Below are 22,512 nucleotides of genomic sequence, written 5' to 3'. Positions count from 1 at the left end.
CTTAAAGGAACTGGAAAGTGCCAGGAAACTGGGACAGACAGGCTTTGGTGTGCACAAACCAAAGAAATGTTTTCTGGTAGAGTCACTTTCTGGTAGACTTCTCTCTACAGACTAAAACTCTTTCTGAATTTACAGATCTGTTTGTGTGTCAAGCAACACCTACAGCCAAGGAAAATTAGTACTATAAAGAGATACCATGAAGTACTTAGAATTAATTTAAGAAACTCCAGAAACGGTTTCCACAACCAAATGAGGACACCATGTGTCTGTGTATTAGTTTATTTAATTCTTTATCGCCACTAAGAGCAAGTAAATTATGCTGATACAATTGGTAAACATATACATTCGCTAGAGCCCCCCACAATCCCACAGAGCTAAGGGAAACATTAAGGGATGTTACAGGATTAATGCTTTCATTCTACAATATGGATATATGGCTTTCATACAAGTTTTAAAAAATTGAAAAGGTAACACACTGCTAGCTTACAAAATCAATATACAAACTGGAAAATAAAGGAAAAGGAACAGGAAAAGAAAGTAACCCATGAGAAGATATATAGCACTGGTTTAATAGATATATACAGAATTAGAAATCCACTGAACATGAGATTCAGGCTTTAAATTGTTATTGTGACTTTCATTTCTCCTTTCAGTTTAACACTCAAACTATAAGAATTCAGATGGTTTCTCTCTTACTTTTAGTTTTCCATCTTATTTTACCCATTTTCCTCAGTTTTTATTGGCAGAGCAAAAGACTTTTTCTGCCTATGTTTTTATGTTCACACCTAACTGAAGCAGTTTTTCCACTTTGAAGCTTTGAACAAAACCCTTGCAATGTACTTGGTGTGACAGAAGAGAACATCACTGTGATAGTAAGTCCTTTTGGCCATTTCATTAGCATGTGTTTTGCATTTCCCTTGGACACAGCTATCCGTAAACTGAAGTGCTGGCAAGTGGGAAGAAATCTAGCTCTTCATCCTACTTGTGTATCCTCACTTAAATAACAACACAGGACAAAAGCTCTTTCATTTCACCCACAGCCTGAAAACGTGGCAGCGCTGGTTGGGATTCGCATTTAGAGTTATGCATGCACCTTCCTAGAGTTTTGCTTCCCCATATGTGTATGTATATTTATCTATGCAGTATGCACGTGTGTGTATTTAGAGAGCTGCTGTCTCTGATGCTGATATCTGCATTAGGTGGATTCTAGCTCTAAGCTGCAGCCTGTCTGTGCTTCAGATCACCTCAGCAACCACAACACACTCTGGACTATCACAGCCATTTCCTTCAGCTGTAAAAGTCTAGAGGAACTACATAATTATAACATGGGGAGTGCAATGAACGATCTAATGAGAAAAATTAAATAATGTCTTGGTGCCAGGTAGATTAGAGTGAGGGCATTCAAACAGCAAAATTAATTGAATGAAATTGGCTGTGGGTAAGACAGTCCTGCAGAGGCTATCCATTTTCCTAGCTTTCCATCACTGAATTCAGGGTTAAAGGTTTTGTACAGTCTTTAACTTTCAGTGACCTGCTGAAACTGGAATACTTGTGAGCCTCTGTTTTATCTCATCAATAAATCCACTCACTGGACATGTTTTCGGTTTTGTTGCAGGTTTTGTTCGTCATCGTGGATTTTTTAAGAAAGGAGTAAAATCTGTAGGTACAGGTTTTTTTCATACACAACTCACTCAAAGCCAAGTGATTTAAAGGCTAGGAGATACTTAAAGAGTTCTTTAGACATCTGGGACTCCATAACACCCCATATTGAAATGGCAAACTGCAGAAAGGGCTAAAGGTTTGTACAACCCCATCAATGAGATAATAATATTTGAATTCTCACGTTTTCCTAGATTTTTGCTCCATTCAGAGTGATGAGGCCACAAGGCAGATGGCCATTTGTGAAGAGTAGCAGAAAGGGACCATTAGGAAAATTATCAGATATCAGCATTGTTTAGTTTTGGTCCAAAAGCAAAGTTTGATGCTGCTATGAATGAGACTACCTACATCTTCTCCAACTGCAAACAGTCATGGGTGGAAGAGGCTCTCTCCATGCTCTACACCTGCTCAGGCAAGTCTTTCACTATCCCTGAAACTCTATGCATGATGGTAATTTGATGATAAAAGAAGACAGTGGTAAAGGATACAGCTTCTTGCCACTATTTGTCTAGTTAGGGTGTTTTTCTGTTTTCTGGGGTTTTTTTGTTTGAAGGCAGACACTCCTGCATCAATGTCTCTAATTTTTGAGATGATCATTTGATCGTTTCTGTTCCCTGGGAAGCCTTGACCAAGTTGAGTTATGAGGAAAGTTTTACCAGCAATCCACCCTCCCAGCAAATCCAGGGACTCCCTAGCTCATTATCACGCTTCCTTGTTCATTGTCATATAGTGATTAACAAGTTGCTACTGTGTCTTTTAGTTTCAGAAGGACAAAGCTGGAGGAACTTGATGGTATGAGCTTCCTGGGGCTGTTTTGCAACAATCCAGGAAGAAATGGAGAATATAGTCTCAAGGATGAGGAAAGATCAGCAACACCCACAGAAGTTCAACTGAGAGGTAGAGTTCCTTAGCAGAATTGACAGAAAACCTATGACCACCACAAAAATTATGGATAGGCGTGGGAAGGCAGGCAACAGGTATAATCTGTGTCTGCAAAGGAGAGAACTCAGCCTCAACTTCATAGAAGTGCTGTCCTTGAGAATTAAAATGGATTGAATACAAGACACCTACCCCCACTGACATACTGCTCCCCCTTCTGATTAGGATTTGGGAGACATGAAAGCCTGCTGTGTCATATCAAAATGGTGTACACCTCACCAATATATTGCTTTAGAAAAGGGGTGAGTTTACATTGTTAATGTTGCTGCAGCTCCTAGACTGAGGGAAAATCAGGTCGTTGTCCCATCCTCAACACTCACATTAGCCTATATACTATTGTCTCCTTTTGACTTTGCCTCCAGTTGAACACTTTCTTTTGAGGCTGGAGTAAGACTTTACTTTCCTGCAACACTTTATATTGGATTAGTTTTCATTAAGGCACAAATCAGGGAAAGCACAAAAACAAACGTGCCAACCAGTAGCTCTGCCTTCTGCACTTAAGGAGCATGCAAAAGAAGTTTTGTATAAAATTTTCCTGACTTCCTATCTGTCTCTTCTTGACCAAGTCTCCAAAGCTGCCTGTTGATACATTTTATAATTGTTATTCTTTAATTTCTTCTAACTTTTCTCCTTTGAAAAATAGTTCAAGCCCAGAATGTCATTATGGAAATAGAAGATGAAAATCAGTAAATTACAATTTAGTACCTACCTGCATGTACAACAAACATTTTCCCTTCCTGGAGCCTTGCCCAGAAGTTTTGCTGCACCTAATAGACTGTTAAATAGGCCAGGCTGACAAGCAATGATTCTCATTCACCATGGGCATTTCTGCCAGAAGACACATCTAAGTCAGAAAATGTCCCAATCCTCAAATACTCTTTTAATCAAGATATAGATGGGCCTGACTGAAAGACACATTGCCTCAGCTTACTTAGAGAAACAGAAGTGAGATATACCCAAATATATTTAGGTTTAAACTGACTGGAACCCAGACTCTGGATGCAGATTCATCCTTAGCTGATGTTCAGCAACTCACCATCTCTTTTCTAAGAGGTTTAAGTGCTCAGAAAAAGGCTGTCATTTGGGGGATTTTTATCATCTCCCCGTACTCTATTACAGCTGTAGCAAATGAAGATGTAAACCACTCCTCGAGAGGGACATTCATGAAACATATTTCTGTCAGTTAAACTAGGTAAGTAGCACATCTATGCTAAGTCATTTTTCATTGCAATAGGATAGCACCAAGAGGGTAAACACGTTTTTCATCTGAAGTAGCCGCTCCCACAGCACTGTCAGACAAGTTCGCCCTCCCAAAGCAGGAAGGGTAGAAGATTAGAAAACAAGTAAGGAGAAGTTTCAAAATGACTGAAGTAGAAACTGCTCAAGATGGGTGGGAAGAGGTTTTGTTCAGAATCGTGCCTTTTGCTTTCTTGATAATGTCACCAGTGAAACAAGGGCTCCTGTTAGGTACTGGGTACTTCCTTTTAGAGCTGACCTGACTGACTTAATCTTCCTCTGTGTTCCGCCATGAATTACTTTATCATCTCCTGAATAGCTAGAGCTTCCACTGAATGTTTTCTTCTGGCTTATTGGAAATTTTCTTCATTTTAAGTCTATTTTAAGTTAAGTTTTTGTAGTAACCATTACTCCAATTGCCGTCAACGATACAATGCCAATACAGATCCGAACGTATGTGGCTGAGTAGTACATAAGAAATGTTCTCCTATTTCACACCCTTTGCTGCATTTTCCTCTGGTCCTAACATGATATATTTTGTTTCCTTGTTTTCTGTAAACTCTCTCCCTGAGGGCCCTATGCCACCACAGGAACTCGACTGGCTTCCTTCAAAATCTATTAGGAATGTTCCTTTAACAAGCCAGATGGGCAGTTAAATGAAAGGACCATAAGGTACCAGAGGAAACACAGGGGAATTCATTTTTTTTATACTCACGGAGATGGAAATAAGAAGTCACATCTAAGGTTTGCTAAAGGATAGTCAAAGTGTTGGTCTCAGCATCATTCCCATTTCCTGCCAGCTCCCTATGAAACATGGACTAGATTAACCAGTGTGAGACAGTGGTGCAACAGTGTTTGCACTCAAAGCTAAACCACTTTAAGTGAACTGATGCAGCATTTAGACAGACAAACCTTTGGTGAGTGAAAAAGTTCCTTTCCCCCTTTGCTTTCAATCAGACCTACCAAACCATTAGTTTAAGTCTGAGGCACAAGCACAGGTAGACCTGATTAGACCATGAACAAACCAAATAGCACCCAGAACCACCTAAATATGAGCATTTATGATTTTAGATTTGGTCATTGCACATCCACCGTACGTGGGGGACATTTTTAACTCTACCACGGACTCAGGTATGTCTAACAGCATAGTCAAAATAACAACAACATCAACACAGACTGCAAAACACACCCAAGGAGTCTGGGAAATAATTGTGAGGCTAGTCTACCTTAAGCTATGTGCAGGCTTGGCTAGCTGGCTTCAGGAGTGTTTGGGAACAGAAGGACTTGCCTCACCGTGAGTCCAGATCAGCCATACCCTCCAGGTGAGAAAATAGAGGGCAAGCTCTGCAACTGTTACAATTTCTTTTTGCATAGAAAAGAGAGTGATGTTAGTATGAAAAAAAAGAGACTCTGCTTGTCTGCAAGCTAATCCCAAGAGAGAAATGTGATTTACTCAGATGAACACAACCTGCTGCAGCTTCACTGAAGTCAGTGGGTACCATGCAGGAGAGTACAAAGGAGGCTATTCCTCTTGACCAGCAGGCAAGCCTCCAGCCTGCACAAGTGGCAAAGCTTATTTCTTGCTGTTGAACTTTAAGATTTAGAATTCAGAAGCAATGATTTTGAACTTAATTTGGGCACTGAAATCCCTTATGTTTCCTCTAAAAATTTTGGTCTGCTTGTTTTCAGGTTGTTAAACAACCCTCTGCCTTGAGACAGACCAGCCATTTGTCAGATCTTTTTTATACCTTGTGACTTCTCTCAGGACTCAGAATCATTTAAATTACATTAAAAATGAGCAAACTAAAAAGCAGCTGGTTATAACTTTTCTTTTTTTTCCCCCCTGCAGACTATATTAAAAAAAAAATCACAACTATTTTTATGTTGACTGAGCTTTTTCCAAGGTCTTTTTGCTTATATAAAAATGGAAGAAAGCAAAAGGTACTGGTTTTATATTTCCCTTCTGTTTTACTAAAAGATAAACCAAAAATAATTTCATTCCTATTGGTTTCAGGTCCCACAAATTGTCCCTTTTTTGGTCAAAAATATGAACTACGTCTGGTGGTTTCCAAACATTTCTCCTTTTATTTCCCACCAGACATACTATTTTTTAACCAGCTATAATTAAAATCAACAGGAATATTGCCACTGATACAAAAGGGAGCTGGGTCAGGCAGAATCACAACAATTTCAACTAGATCTTTTATAAAAAGGATTTTCTCCCTTCTATCAAAATGAACAAATAAAATACAGCATTTTTCAGCTTTTATAGGTAAAATGGAGGACACTACCATCCACCAACACTGATATGCTGAAAAGTGGAAAGTTTTGTCATCATTCCACTTTGAAAAATCATTGCTAGACGACCATGAAAAATTAGGACTCTTTTATGTCCAATTGTGGAAAGATTTTAGATTTACTGCCAATGTTCAAAATATGGTTAAGGAAAGGAGTGTTACTGGTTTTTACCTGTAGATGGTGACATTTTGAAATGAACATTAAGCACACATCCAAGAAAAATCCATACTTGTAAATACCCACACAAAATGCCCCCATCCTTTCCTTAAACATTCGATTTCATACAGTTATGCAGATGTGATCAGAAATTAAGAAGCAGGCCTCAATTTTTCAGATATAAGGTCCCAATCTTAAATATAAATGCATCCAGCCAGAGTGCTATGTTCACACAGGGTACCACTGGCTTCAGCAGAGCTCCACACAGGCTCAGGTTCTGCTTGCATGGACTAATTACCAGATTGAGACCTATGGCAAGACTTGACAAAAAAAAAATTTTAAAAACCCCTATATTGTTCAATATACAATAGACATAATTTTCTAAATGAGTTTGGAGTCCTTTATTACAGGCCTCTAAAAATTGTTGTTAGGGTTATACATTAAAAATACTAAAGTAATAAAAAAAAAAGGATTTTTTTTTTCTGTGTTTGCTTTTTTTCTTCTATGGTACCATTAAGCTATAAATAATTTTAGGATAAAATGCCTAAGTATAAATGAAACTGTTAACTGATCATGTTTGCTGATGTCCCTTTCTCACATTGCCCAAGTTGACTCCATTAATCCAGCATCTTTTCTTGTTTCTTGCCTTCCTTTTTCTTCTTCTTGGATTCTGTCAAGACAGAACAATAACAATAAAAAATTAGTGTCTAGCAGGCACTGCAATAAATTTCATTTAACACCCGTGTAAGTTCCCCCTTTTTTTTTTTTTTCTCCATGCACATAAGAATTGTTTCCTCATTTTGAGCAAAGAAAGGGAAAAGAGAAGGAAAAGAAGAAAAATAACAGGAAAGGCCAAGGCAGTAGAGAAGATGGAAAGGGAGTTGCATGTTCCGTTCAGAACCCTCCCTATCTGAGGAGCTGACCCTGTTTGGCATGCAAAGCATTGTGTCAGGAACTTGCTCGGAAAATAAGAAAACAGCAGGCATCTCCTGGAGAAACCGGGTCACAGCTCAGTGGAGAGCTGGAAGAAAGTGTTGCACACACTACTCACACATATACCCTTCCCCTGCTTCCTTTCTGTCTCATTGTTAGTCTTTGGCTTTCTCTGAATGTGCCAGCAGCTCCAGAGCATGGGGAGAAAGCTCTCTTGTTTCTTCAGCTCCTCCACTGCCAACCCTTCCCCCTTCCCCTGGGACAGACACCTATGTGCACTCGGGAAGCAATGGAAGCTTGGCCTGGGGTCATGGGAGCACGGCCTGTCCAGCCAGCTGGGACTGATGGAATGATCAAAGGACTAAGGAGCACCTGCTTCTCTAATTAATTTGGGATAAATAAGGGAACGATGTGAAGGTACAAGTGAAAATTTATGTCTTGTACTACCACCTGCCGTAGCTTTCACTGTACTGAAGGGTAGTGTGGTATTCTACAGGTAAAAGAAATTCACAGAGGGACCTAAAAATTAAAACAAATTATGAGGATTAGGTAGTCTTCTGTCACATATCACCTTGTAATAGGGAAAATAATGAGCAACTCCTTACTGGTATCAGCACAAAACAGCAAAACAGGTACCACAGAGACACGGAAACAGAGCTTCTGTGAAGCATCTGTCCTGCAACCAAAACAGCAAGCAAGCAGACCCAGGTTTGCCTTAACCCAGATTTCATTAACAAAACCAAGCAAAGCTATCACAGAATCATAGACTATGCTGAGTTGGAAGGGACCCAGAAAGATCACTGAGTCCACCTCCTGGCCCTGCACAGGGCCACCCAAAAAAATCACACCATGTTGCCTGAGAGCACTTCTTGAACTCCGCCAATCTTGCTGCCATGAACACTACCTCTGGTTAAATAACAACTATCACCTTGAATGAGAAGAAAAGCACTTGGCCCTTAGGGTGGTACTGTTCTTTGTGAATATGATTCTTTTCCCTCTGACTCATTTACACAACATAGTCAGTCCAGGAATCACCAATTGTGGTAAAAACATTTTGTTTTTATTAAAACCAAGGCAACTATACCAACATCTTTCAGGTATGGATAGGGCCAAGTACCTCCAGCAGAAGGCAAACTTAGACTATCACATTTCTCTGATGGTTGTTTTTCTTCTTTCCGAGTGTTTCAAACTAAAATTTTTTCTTCACCTATTACAACAAGACAAAAATTGTTTCCAATAATCCTTTAGTCAAAGCAAAGTAAAATACTTGTTTAGTCATATAATCTACTCTAAAATCTCTTTCCCTTAAAAATTTGCTTAACTTTCAAAGGGATAATAATTTAAAAGAAGAAGTAATTTGTTTTCATTTGAAAATTAATTTTTGCCCCCTGCCTTTGCATGTGTCTGTGTGTGCGCTTGCATGTGTATCTGACTGGGTAGTCTGGAGCTATTCACAAAATTTGACACTATTTCATAACCTGTCATTCGAGAAAGTAATCTTTCATTCAGTTAGTACCTAATTTGCTTTCAGCTAAAGCTTCCCCCCCACACAAATTTCCTGTATCACCCCTCAACCTCTCTTTCCCACATCTTCCACTTCCTCTAATTTTGCTTCTCTATAAAACTGACCCTCCTGGATTCTGTATTGATTGCACTCTCCCTCATACTTTGTACTCCCCACACAACACCACTTTCTCCGAAAGAAACAGTGACATTTTATGAATCAGACCAGCACTGGAATCTGTGAAATTTATTTAGACCCAGCACAAGCAGAAGGGCACTATGCAGACTTTGACCAAATTTACTGCACGCAAAGGAGACATATAAATGCAGGCAGACTGCTAACAGGACTCTGCTGAAGAGTTTGTGCAGCTCATGGTAGGAATGAGATCACCACCAGGAGAAAACTTCAGTCTGGAGTTGTGTGAATGCACCAGGTCCCCATCCTCACTTGACTTGAGGTACCAGACAACCCACTGTTTATCCATTTGCACTTAATCCCTGTGGGTCCACATCTCTTCCTTTCTCAATTCTTCCCTGCTGTCTACCTTGTGGTAATTTGCACATCATCCAAACTGCCAAACCCATCTACCTACAAAGACAAGTGACTCTGCTTTGGGCCTCAGTGGAGTAAAACTGTCATGTGCTAGATGTAATTCCTCCCTCATTAAAAGTACCCACACCACCACGGCTTCATCTTTCCAACAGGTAATCTGTATTGATGCACAGCATATTTGCTCCATGAAATGGCATGCATACACAGAATTGTGGAAATATTAAAAAAAAAAGGAAAAAAAGAAAATTGCTCAAATATTTCCCAGCCCTTAGGCTCTTTTAAAATTCCTACCACAGACACCAGTACCCATGTGCTGACCCATGAAAATGTTGATGTCCATACACCCATGTACAAGTCTGTTCACAGCTACACTCTACCTGTTTTGATTATGCTCAGGGTACAGACTGATGGTATGCCCGTGGCTAACAACATATAAAGTTGCTTTAAGATGCACTTTGCTCATGTTTTTTAATTTCTCAACCTACTCTTTGCATTTGTGCCATTCAGGCTTTTATCGTCCTCACCTCTGCTCCCCCTATGCTACTATTTCCACTTTTATGACATGCTATTGGGTCAGCTCACACAGGCACACTGGGAACCACATCAACCTGCCACTGCTACCCTCCCCAGAGTAACCAGGTGTGACCAAAAGGGTCACCATGCTCCAAAGCTGGCCAGCTGAGAGTACAATGCCAGTTATCTGCCAGCTCAACAGGCCCACACTCCAGCATCAGCTGTAGCCAGCTGCCGGTTAAGTGAGGGAAAGATTCCCTACACACACTGTGTCCAACAGTCCCCTTCAGTTTCCTGTTCTGTACATGAAAATTATCAAAATTCAGTTCAGGTTAGCACAGATCGGATGTTGAGACCTTTGGTTCAGCCCTTTCCTACCAGGCATCTTAATGCAGTCCCATCAGAAATTACAGTGACCCACTAAGCAGTCCCACGGAGACAGCCTTTATCATGGGGAAGCTACTGAGCTGATTCCACATCTGACCACTGGTGCTGCAAACACTCACCACTGAGCCAGAAGGAAGCAGGAAAAGCTGCCCAGTGAACAGGGACTACCCTGAGCAGAACCCGGCCATCTGCAGGCGCTTTGGGCCTACAGCAGCCTCCTTCACCTCACCCACCCCACTGAGCGCAGTATTTCCACAGGCAGAGCCATGGCTCTGTGCACCAGCTGTCCTTTGCCTTCAGGGAACGTGTTTGCTGCAGACAAGTGTTATCAAAAATATAGGGAGACACTACAGTAAAACCACTCACCCAGATGAAACTCAGGTTCTCACCAGCCCACACAGAATTTTCATCTGAATCTACTCACTGCCCTATTTGCTTTCAAGTTGGGTGGCCCAGTTGTGCCAGACACCAGTTGGAGGCATCTTTATGACCTATCTATGCTAGAATCCAGGATCCAGAGAGACAAGAGCAAAACAAAAGGCAAGATGATAATCCTGGATTTCAGAAGAGCAGACTTTGGTCAGTTCAGGGACCTGCTCAGCCAGGCTAAGTATCCTGGACCAGGGCACAGGCAAAGAGCAAATTCCAAATGCCTGGCAGTCCCTGCAGTGTGCAACAACCAAGCATTGCACAGCCACTCTGCTCCCCCTGGAACCCATGCACTTCCAGCAAGATTAAAAAAAAGCAGCCCTGCAGGAGCAAAGTGTGTCAATGCACAGACACTGAATTATCTAATCATTCATCACCAGAATAGCCCTATGAATTGTTGCAAACCTTAGACATACTCACAGGATTAAAAACTGTGTGGTCATGGATAAGCACTGGACTCACTTCTGTGGGCCCATGATGGCCAGTAACAAAGATTCCAGTCAGGGTCTTACTGAGTAAAGAAATTAATTTGATTAGCAGAACTTTCTCTATGCAATTTGGAATTGCAGCAGCCCTCTTTAAACAGCCATCTTTATTCCAGAACCTCATTCTTACCACGCAAGCAGCAAATGAAAGTAATTTAGTTGAACAGGAGCCACACGCCATTTGAAGCCACTCTTAATGTATAAGGCACAAAAGGGAGGTAATTACATCTTAATGGCAGTCAAGCTTTGTAAGCCAAGATTTGCAGATATTTATTTTCATTTGTTGAAAAGAAGGTAACAATTCACTCATGGCACTGCTGAACTCCTGTGCATAGAAGTCGAGCAGTGTCCCCAAAAGCAATATAAATCATTCAAAATAGCAAAAACTGTGCTGATGGAAGGTTAGAGTAAAAAAATTCCACATCAGATGTTTAGGATACAATTTTTCCCAGGACCTAGCACTCAGTCCTACTAAGCTCAGAGGAAGGCATGTTTTAGAAAGGCTTCTCTACCTCTCACTAGAGCAAATTTCCCAAAGCACCAAGTTGCTATGGTGGTAAAGGGCAATGATGCCATGGTGTGCAGGGAGCTTCTGAATTTTGGGGATGAAATGCCAATGCCTGTGGAATGGAGAAGTCTTTACTTTGGTAAAATCAAGGATTTTATACCTTGGCAAAAAAAAAATCTCACCTTAAAGAGATTCACACTCCTCTCTAGGAACAGAAACTGTATTATCTTGTGATTTCCATGACTGTAAAAACAAATCCCTGGATTTCCAAAGACCGTTTAAACGTGGTATTTCTTTTTCTTGTAGAGAAAGAGAACTTTTCATGGCTATCTAAATCCTTTTCTTCCTATTTTCCTGTAATACATACAGCATTTATGTATTCCAAATGTTTAAGAAGGAAAAACTGTATTATGATAGAAACTTTGTTCCATAATGAATTCTTCTGTAAAGCCTCTTTGAGAAACACAGTTCTACTGGACAGGGAAAAAAAGCAATAATCCACCATGTGAACAGCAGCAGAAGGCACCTCTCCAATCCATCAATCAATCACCTTGATGTGACTTTTACTTCATTAATAGATTACAATTGATTATATGCCTTATGTTTTAGCCTGTGCTCCTTAACAGCTTTCTCCAGTTATCTGTGTTCCTCAATTTCTTCACACTTGTGCTTAATCCTCTCCATTAGGTTTTGTTCTGCTTCTCACTTTGCTAAAGTTTTGTTTTGGATAGACTTTGATTTGTTCCCAGTTGAACACAAGATGGACTTGGTTTAAACCTAAAGGGTGCAGCTGCCCCACTAAAGTCAGAAAGTCATGCTGCAAAGTGTGTTATGAATGGGAAATAGCCAGATTTATGTTTGTAACAAACACTAACATATGTGAAAAAGGAATGGAACTAAGTCACCACTCACAGAAAGTGTGTTAATAATTTTTCTTTCTCACTGGAATTTCAAGAAGAAATAAATGTAAGGGAAAAATAATCCAATTTGTTCTAAAATGAGCCACAAAACCTGAAACTATCTTAGACAGTCAGAAGCCAATTCTTGAATCTGACATACAGATGTAAGACCTTTAAAACCTTTCCTTTAACATCTTTACTTAAACTAGACAGGAATTACAGGGAGCTTTTATTTAAGAGATAATTTGCTGAAACCAAGGATTTTCATCAGAAAGGTTTCCCTTTGATGATTTTCTTCCTTCAAATATCTGGGAGAAAAAGTTTCAAAATTGCCTATGCACAGGCACTCAAAAGACCACAAAGACACCCGCAATTTCTGATTTTGCTAGATGGCCTAACAGCCTGAAGGCAAAGAACATGAAAGTTTCATCTCATTTTCTTTACATCTATGTTAGCCCTTAAGATGTTAGATATTAAGAGTAAGTATTCAGAAGATTGCAATGGATAAACTTTTCAAACCAAGGCTGTTTTGCAGCTGGAGTCTGCTAAAGGGGTCTGGCTAACTGATTTCCAGAAGTAGTTCACTTTGTGCTGCAGTCGGCTTCTTCTCATCCACCTCGGGTACATTTCCACTGCTGCTGCTGTAGGGTAGGGACCTTCTCACTGTTCTTCATCATGCTATGTGCTCAGCACAAGAGGGACACAGTCCCAGCTTGCTCTTCAGCCCCCTCTCTGTGTACAGACATCTATGCCGTACACAAGATCCCTCTTAATGCCAGCAAGACAGGTGCAGGCACAGACTGATACATTTAGGGCTTACTCTCTGCATTCACATGTCTGCAGGAGACTGCTGGAAACAGAGAGCATTAATAATCCATTGGGACTTTAGTATATACCTATACAGCAAAAAGATCACACATGTCAAACTGAGATCTGTGTTATATGCAAGTATATAAATATATATATATTATAAAAATGTTATTTAGCAGAAAGTTATTTGTGGTACAATGTGAATAGAGAACCTATTTTATTCAGTTAGCTCTTGAAAAACAGGCACATGCCCTTCTCAGCTGTGCTTCCTGCATCTGCCCTAGATGAGCTCTACCCTCAGGGCACAGGACACTGGGTTGGCTTTGATCAGTGCTTCAGACTCTGCAGAGTTGCCTGCAAAAGTTTTGCAGTAAGCACAGATAGAAGGAAAGATAGAGAAATGGCAATGTGAAAAATGAGATGGAGGGATAAAGAAGGGAAAAAAAACCCCAAAAAAACCCGAAAACTTGAAAGGAAAGGAAGTGAAGAAATAGAAAAGGAAAAGGCCAGAATGGAAGGAACAAGGCTTTCTCTCTGTGTCACTGCTGGGAACAGTAATGTGGGTAAACATTTGCTGATGGCATACCTTTTATCACAGCAAATCCCATAGCTTAAGGCATTTTCATGGCTCAAGGGCACTAACTAATGCCAAGGAGGCTGGGCTACTTTCACAAGCCAGGAAAATGAGACAATGAGCACCTAACAGAATTGACACACACAAGACTATTTCAGCTTTCACCCACAAAGGTCTGCATTTAACCCTAAAAGAAACACCTGCAGGTGCAACACGGTTAAATGAGAATTTGTCAAATCCAGTTCTTCATCTTTTGGGGCAGCATAGAAAAAAAAAAAAAGTCTGAAATACAAACCAGGGGGTCAGAAAAACATGGAGATTTAGGTTTCAATGAAACATCCCAATGTTTTTCTTTTCAAAAACACCCATAAAAGCTGCAGAACAATAAAAAATTGAAAAATATTTCGTTTAAAAAAATTTTTTTTTCTTCCTCTCCTACATGCATTTCCTTCTCCCTGGAATGAGATTGATATTATCAATCAGATTGATAATATGCTATGAACTGACAAGGCATTCAAATTATTTATCCAAACAGGAAAATTTTTCAAAGGTACAAAAGCAGTCTCAAGGGAAACTACAGTGCAAAGCCTCCAAGAAACCTAAGGAAATGGAACCAGAAAAAAACACCATTAAAAGACATCCAAACTTTATTAGTTATGGGCTACACTGGCAGCTTATAAGCAGCTTGAGGCTGGTCCACACTGTAAGCACCATTGTGTTTTTTTTTTCTTATATAGCTTATTCTCATTCCCACTGAAATTGAGAAACATCATATTTCCTCCTGTTATGGCAGCAAGGAGCCAAATGACAGAGATCTGTCTCAGAGCCTAAAGTTTCCAGTGAGTTTCACTTCATCCTGAAACACAAGCCTTGTCCTCAGACTAGCACAGGGCACTGGGAAACACAACCAAGCATTCAGTACCCAGTCTCGCCCCTCTGGACCACTGTTTCTTCTCTTGGTTTTCACATTTCCCAGCACCATAAGGCATAAATTATTCATGGCAAAACTGCTTCTCACAATGTTTATGCAGTGCTTAGTACAATGGCACCCTTTTTCAGCTGGGGCCTCTGGGCACTCATGCAATACAAATAATCATGATGATAGCAACAATAATAACAGCCAGCTATGCTGTTCCCACTGGGCAAACACTTCCAGTGTCCTGTCCCACAGAGCTCAGATCACTGTATTTCACTACAGGCTCCTGGTCAGTGCCAGGGGCCATTCTTCAATAAACCTGTCTCACCCTTTAGAACAGAAAAAAACCTCCCAATTTTGCCTTTCAGGTTTTGCTTTAACTATCACAGCTGTTTCCTAATATGAGAAAATCCCTCATTTTTATAACTAATTAGTTTGAGCAGATTCTATTATTCTGCCTCCTGTAATACTAATTATTACACTAGCTGCATGCCTGCACGACTAATGAGTTACATTAGAGATGGGGAATACTAAAACCTACAGAGGGAGATACAGCATGACTGCGAAGCCAAAACAGGAGACACCAGCATCTTTCAAACAAAAGAAACTTGCAGCCCTAACAAGTCATTTCCTCTCACTCTGTGTCCCCTCCAGCTGCTCTTTGTGCTGTTGCACAAAGGCAAGGTTGAGGGAGGGAAGCCCAGAAAAAGCAACCTGTCCAACATGCAAAATGAAGTGGTCCAATTTCATCAGTGCAGCACCCAGTTTGTCTGAGGAACAAATAGCTCAGAAGAGCAAGTCACTCATACCCCACTGTCAGCTCCTTGCAACTACCAGCAGTCAAGTCATCCTGCCAAAGCTGGTCAGTCTGTTCTGGCAGTGCACTCCAAGTAAGACGTTCTCCCTACAGGTAGGAATCTGTCACTGGAGTGCTCAAAAACCACAGGTTGTTTTCTTTTCCTGCTACCAAAGTAAAGACAGGGATACACCTGCCCATTAACACAAGCTCATCTCTATGATTTGACACCAAGCTCCCTAAGAAAACCCCAGGTAAAATGGTGTTTAACACTGATGGAAGTCCACTGAGATTACCGATGTCAAAACCAAAGACCTTAATTAAAGACTGCAGTTCAAACACTCACCTTGAAGTCAACTGTCACATTCTGATAATTTTATTTGCAGACCATGATAAAAGGGAGCAGCAGCTACTAGCTGCATGCCTGGACCTGCCACTGATACTTAGTCAATCTGGGAAATCATTTAGCCTTTCTGACTTTCAGTTACTACTTTCCTTTTAATTAGACTTCCTAAGCTCCAAGGAGTGATAGCAGGATTAGCTAATTGCTGCCTGTAAAGATATAAAGATAAAAGAAACCAGGTGGGGTGGATTATTTATACTTAACTCTGAAGTAAAACTCTTCAAATTATATGAAATGATTAAAATACAGAGTGCAGTCTGTCGTCCACTGCAGTAGCACTCACACTGCACCAAACACAGGGAATTGTACTGACACCTTGCTATGCTCTCAAATGCTAAACCTGATCCAAATCATACAGAAGAGATTACAGCCATTAACAACTCAGTTAGGTCTAGCCTTCATGTGGGAAATCTTTCCAAAACACTGCATGTTGGAGTATGTGATCTTTGGTTGGCACCCCAATTACTAAAGACAACAACGGTGTGAGCAGTGTTAATGTTTGCCAACCTCAGCACACAGTTTTGCTGTGTGGCAAGGACTGAGCTGAGGCATGACAAAGTAACTCATAGATGTGATATACTGTAAATTGGTCAAGAGTTGGGAAGGGAGATTTATTAAAAAGAACTAAATATAGCCAGGTGAAAAAGTTATCAGAAAGGAGCATAACTCAAAAAAATGAAGGGTACATTGCAGAAAGGGCAGGCAAACTGCTTATTCTACTTAATTTTATCTTAATCAGAAGAATAAATATCTGAAAGTACAACAGTTATGGGGAGAGGGAGAGAGAGAGAAAGAATGAGACTGACAAAAAGAGTGTAAAAAGAAAAAGTCCATCAGGCAACCCAGCTCAATGAAAATAAATTCCTCGTCTCTTAGCAGTTAAAGCAAAATGTTTCCTCAATCCTGACAATATCCCATTCTTCTGCTTTCTGGCTGGCTGGAACCTGAACAAGCATCAGTCAAGTCTGGGTGGGTGTGAAGTACTAGACCAGATGGAGGATGTCGGAAGCATTTTGTGCTCCTCAGCACAAGCTGGCCATTAGAGCAGCCACTTGACAGAAGTGCCCCAGTCTGTCACATCTGTCAGGAGAGTTTAGGGAGACCTTCAGCAACAGCAGCCTTGCAGACACTGATTACAATATGCAATTGTGTGTGCTAGAGGAGAGGTGCCTGCCTCCACTGGGATTTCATGATAAAAATTATCATTTCATCCTTTCCAGACTTTGGGACAGGCTTTCTCATGACCTCATTTGTGGACTAAATGCACAACAAATCGTGGTGCCTGGGACATCATTGTTATGTTGCTGACAATCTCTCTGTCTAAATGCACAATATTCAAGGAGGGAAGATGTTTTTCATCCTGTGATACCTACACTTTAGCCCAGCAGCCCAGGACCAAACTACTGTCTTCCAGTCTGAGAACATGTGAGCAAAGCTATGGAGAAAAGAGCTTGTCAGGAAGCCAGATAAAATTAAAATTCCTGGTTCATCATCTGCTCTCACCCTTAAATATAGTTGTAATCCATAAGACAGCTGCTGAGAAGTAAAAAGTACTGACACAGAGCAGTTGCTAAGAAGCAAATATTTATTTTTTTAGTTTCCAAAATAATGAAGACTGCTTAAAAAATATTTTAAGGCTTTTCTGTGAATGCTTACTAACTATAAAACAAATCCATAGGAACACTTAGGTCTCCAGTTTATGAAGAAGGCATTGACTCTCAAACTTTGTGAGGATCTCCTGCTTTAACTTAGTGCAAGTTTTGTCAGAGATCATAAGTTCCTGGAAAACCAAACTATACTTGCTATCAACAAATCTGTAAAATTATAAACCCTGTGATATTTTTGCAAGTATAATTTTCCTTTGTGTTAAGAACAGATCCAACGCCTATGAACAGCCGTCATTTTAGAAACCGTTAAGTGAGAGGGGAGACTCATCCTATCAGCAAAGCTGCCATGTGTTGATGAGCTGGAAAGGTGGGTAAGCAACAGTAGAGCAGCATCTACAGTTAAGATCAATCAATTTGCATTTTCCTCAAAGAACAGACAAGGTGAGGAGGAACTTCAGACACCATATCACATGGAGGAAACGTGTCAGGTGAAATTTGACACACAACACTTCATTGGTCAGGCTTAGACAAGATAACCTGTCTTACCCACACAGTTTCTGGGGTTCTTAACTAATCACATTAATTATTTTTTTTTAAATTAGGGAGAATTTCGAAGGTCTCAGGTACTCCCCATGCAAGAGGTGATCAAAATTAAAATTCTTTTTAGCTAATTTAGTGGGTCTAATGAGCAATAAAGGTAGTATTACAACAATATTTTCTTCTTTCAACACACACCTGTAGAGGACATGCTTAGAATACTGCTTAAAATCCAGTCTCTTCATAACAAAAGCTGTTTTGCAATAATAGAAGGAATTTAGCTAAGTCCAGCAGTTGAGTATTCTTATTGTGGGTAAATTCTTACACAAATACTTAAGTCAGAAGTTTTAGCTTTAAAAGATGGCGAGTGACAAAAAAAGCAAAAGAATATATATAAAACTACCATTGATTGGAGAAACTAAATAGGGGCTTTTACTGACCTTATTTACAATATGACATCAAAAGGAAAACTGATGTAATGGAGAGGTTACAAACACAACCTAACAGAAAAAAAATTTCACCTCACTGCAAAGGGGGTTAGTCTGGAAAAATCACAAAAACAACACCTTTTTCTGACTATACAGGTATTTTTCAGTGCAATATTCTCTGTCAGTTCACACCTGCTTTTGGTGCTCTCAGCCTGTTGCTGTCAGAGATGTGCTCTTGATGCACACACCAGTCAGAAAGGAAACCATTCACAGTAAAACACATTCCTGGGACTGCTAAGCCCCTGACAGACTGCTCTGCTGCCAGAGCACCCAAATGCCAGAAAGCCCCTGCCCTGCTACTCCAGGCAATCCTGGGAGGAATGGAAAGCCCTTGACCAGCATTCAGAGATCTAGCTGAATTTCAGCATAGACCTTTTGCAACACTGTGCCTCAGATAATAACCTGCTGCTTCCAAATAATGCATCATGGGCATTTTCTGGTATAGTCTTGAGGCGCTGATGCAAAGTTAGGGGTGAAAAAGGAGCCTAACATATAACTGTATACCATTTGAAGGGCTCAGGCCGTAATCCAGTTCTTACTTCTCATATCCAAAGAAGGAAACTCATTAAGATTCTAGCTACAGAATGAATACAGTGTAATTCTTTTCCTTTATCTAGTTGTGGGTTAGTACTTACCTCCAACCTCTATTTTCCTTCACCTCAGGAAGAAAACAAACACTCATTCCAGCCAACATGCCAGCACTCCGATTTTTAAGTCAGAAATAAAGTTCAGTGGGGCAAAACTTTTCACACAGTACTAATCTGCTTGACCTAATTTCTTCCTCTAGATCCTCCTACTGGTGCCAACACACTGTCCAGTGTAGCTCCCATGTAGTTATACCCACAGATCTGCAATATGGACTTAGCTCAGAGCCCCGGCAGGCTGTGTGTGTGTGACTCCCATGCCTGCTGCTGCTACTAATGCCAAGAGCAGATGAATGAGCAGGTGGCACACAGGAAGATGCCATGAGATTTCTAACGCAGATCAGGAGAGCAGAACTTCTGCCCACAGTTATTATGATTAAAAACCTACATTTGTACCTATTTCTCTTTTTGCATTCCTTCAAATCAAAGGAACTCAGGTCTCCTAATTAAGTCAAACCCCATAACTTTGCTGCAGTCAGTCCCAATCCAAGTTTCAGTCTCAGCTGTAACTCACTCCTAGAATCTAGAATTGGTTAAAGCTGACTCCAATCCAGCAATTTCTCAAGCTCTGCCTTTAAAACTGTAACTTGAAAATGAGCCTGTACCACCCAAGAGCACTGCTCTCATAAAACAATGCTGCATCAATGCTCTGCTTTGTCTCCCTCTCCCCCTGTTCTGACAGCCATTGACAGAATATGGATATATGACTCAGTGGAAGCAGGACAAGGCAGAGGCTCCAGGGGCAGAGGCCTTCTGGCAGCACAACAGGAAGCCTCATTCAGTAAACTCCTAGATGCTACTTAGGCATTGAAACTCAGTAGGGAAAAAAAAAAACAAACCACCAAAAAAGCCTATCAAAACAACCCAAACCCCGAAAACATGAAAAAAACCTCCTGCCCCCCCAAACTGCTACACAATAAAATCACACATCTGAAAGCCCTTCCCATCTAATCGCTTCAATCCCTAAATGATGTTTATTGTTGCCAGCTCAACCAATCCAGGTGGTCTCTGAAAATCTAGTTGTAATTTTGCTGCTCCACAGCCTGTCACTATCTACACAGGTTCTAGGCTCGTCTGGTAACTCCATGGACAGTGTGCAAGGAAAGCCAGTCACAGCCACACTGACTGCAAAGCAGATGGGTGCATGCACTAACACAAAGCGCCTGCAACTGCTCTGGTTGCACAAGCAGAGCAGGCCACCTGCAGGTACTCCTCTGATCAATGGTGCACCACAACCCACAACATGCAAATTGCTTGTCCCAGGTACACCTGTCACACCTAATCACATTTATTTGTATTATTATCCAAGTATTCAGAGCCTGGAATGTGTCAAATCCTGCTGGTCTTAAGTAAACAATGTCAGGGTAGCATAGCTTTTATAGTCTACTTAAAACACACTACTTTTGTATCTCAAACAAGATCTCACAGTTTTAGCTCCCACTGTAAATCATCCTATATACATAACACCTGCTACTCCAACAAAAGAGTGCATTAAAAGGCACAAATTATTACAAAGAAAATAAGTTTTCCTAAGGGCCACCTGGAAACACAAATGCAGGGCATATGTCTTTCTGTGTGCTAGGAATTAAACTGCCAGTCAAAAATACGACATATACATTCTGTACTATCCTTCCTGCTATGTTTGAATAAAGAATAAACAACCCCAAGGGTGAACAACATTTTCATATTTCAGTGTTCAGTGAGAAGAATATCCTTTCAATGCTACTTGTCCAGAAGGAAAGCAGTCCTTTTTCCAACTAGCCATTATTCAATACCAAACAAAACCTATATAAAAGATGACTTTATCGAGGGGTATATTTTCATGCTATTATTATTATTCTGTTCCCATCAACAAGTGAGTTATGAAAAGAATCTTTACTCTGGAAGTCTAGTTGTGTAAGCAAACTGGTAACAGTACAGGTGGTCTAAAGTTAAAATTGGAGCTCTAATCTTCAGCTTACTTTTCAAGTGTGAGACAGCCTTGACTATCCAGCTCAGGAATATTCCCTGCCTGAGCACTGAGAGACAGGAGCAGTGCAGAGCTGAGGAAAGGCCATGAAAGTGCAATACCCTGTAAAACTGAGCTCTCACTGAAGAGGACACGACATCCCAAACCCAATGATTTAAATGAACTATCATGCAGTTTCAGCAAATGGAATTTACCTTGAGGTTTGGGTTTGGTAAGCTTCCCACAGGGCTTTGAGATTGTGACAGTCTTCTGGCAGTCAGCGTTATGCAGGGCTCTCTTTAGGTTCCCAGTTCGAGTCTTCAAGGCCGTGTTCAAGTCACATTCTCCCCAGGCCTGGAACTGGTATTTGCACTCCGCTGCAGCAAGGAAATAAAAGGCAAAATTTAAAACACAATGACTGAGTGTGAAATCCAAAATGTTGTGAGTCTACTAGGATATCACAGGCAGTTGGTGCTCACAGACAAAAAGACGTACAGCTGAGGAAAAGAATCCCAAGAAAACTTTAAAGATTGTTTGCAGTGGTAATTGCAGTCTCCCCCCTCCCCAATGTTTTAAAATTTAATCCTTGTGCTTTTGCATGGATATCGCATTTTTGTCATATAAAGAAAAATGCATTCAGCTGTGAATATAAAAAATTTAAAAAAAAGAAAAAGAAAGAAACGGCAGCGAGAAATGTCATTTACATTCTGTATGGCTGTTTCTCCATTTGTGTGATGCCAGAGGTTACCAAATAAGGCTTGAATAGTTTCTAGAATGTACGTGCAACCATAAACTTCTTAAGTCTGAAACTGTAGCACTGATTGTGTTGGTAAGGTCACAATAACTTCAAAATCATGCAAGCTGCTTACCAGAAAAAAAGCCAAGATTGCAAGAGTAATCAAATCAGTTAATTCTGTGATTCTGTAAAAAAAATTTGAGTTTTGGGCAGACATCTTGTCCAGGACAGATCTGACTTATCTTCCCAAACTGTTACATATGAACCTTATGAACTGAATGATAAAAATGAAATACACGGGTCTTCACTCACTCCTTTCACTGCACACACAGGCAGCCAGCGCCCCACGCTCCACATCACACACTGTAAAGCCTGTGATAGCCATGGCAGAGGATCACAGCTGGGAACCTGCAATACTGCCCTACACAGGGCTGAACACCACCCAGAGCAGATCTCAGCATGCTGGAAGGCTGAGTTTACAACAAGTAGGTTATAAGTACTCTCTGCAGAGGAGCTCTGAGGAAGCTGCCTTCTGATGCCTTGCGTGTTCTAGTC

The 22,512-nt window shown here is 40.6% G+C and overlaps 1 protein-coding gene across 1 annotated transcript in view; it reads right to left on the bottom strand.

The window, feature by feature from the left end:
* Positions 1–265: 265 nt before the first annotated feature.
* The window catches only part of PTN (pleiotrophin), a 77,648-nt gene continuing 55,401 nt past the window's right edge, over positions 266–22,512 (bottom strand). The window contains exons 4-5 of the mRNA XM_048300846.1: positions 21,437–21,598; positions 266–6,958 (exon numbers count right to left, since the gene is read on the bottom strand). Coding sequence (XP_048156803.1) covers positions 6,906–6,958; positions 21,437–21,598 — 215 coding nt within the window. The 3' untranslated portion in view covers positions 266–6,905. The remainder of the gene's footprint in view (positions 6,959–21,436; positions 21,599–22,512) is intronic.

The sequence above is a fragment of the Corvus hawaiiensis genome, chromosome 4 (assembly GCF_020740725.1).
Source record: "Corvus hawaiiensis isolate bCorHaw1 chromosome 4, bCorHaw1.pri.cur, whole genome shotgun sequence".
In the NCBI taxonomy this organism is placed as follows: Eukaryota; Metazoa; Chordata; class Aves; order Passeriformes; family Corvidae; genus Corvus; species Corvus hawaiiensis.
The sequence above is the reverse complement of the archived record's forward strand: the minus strand, read 5'-3'. Positions and strand labels throughout refer to the sequence as shown.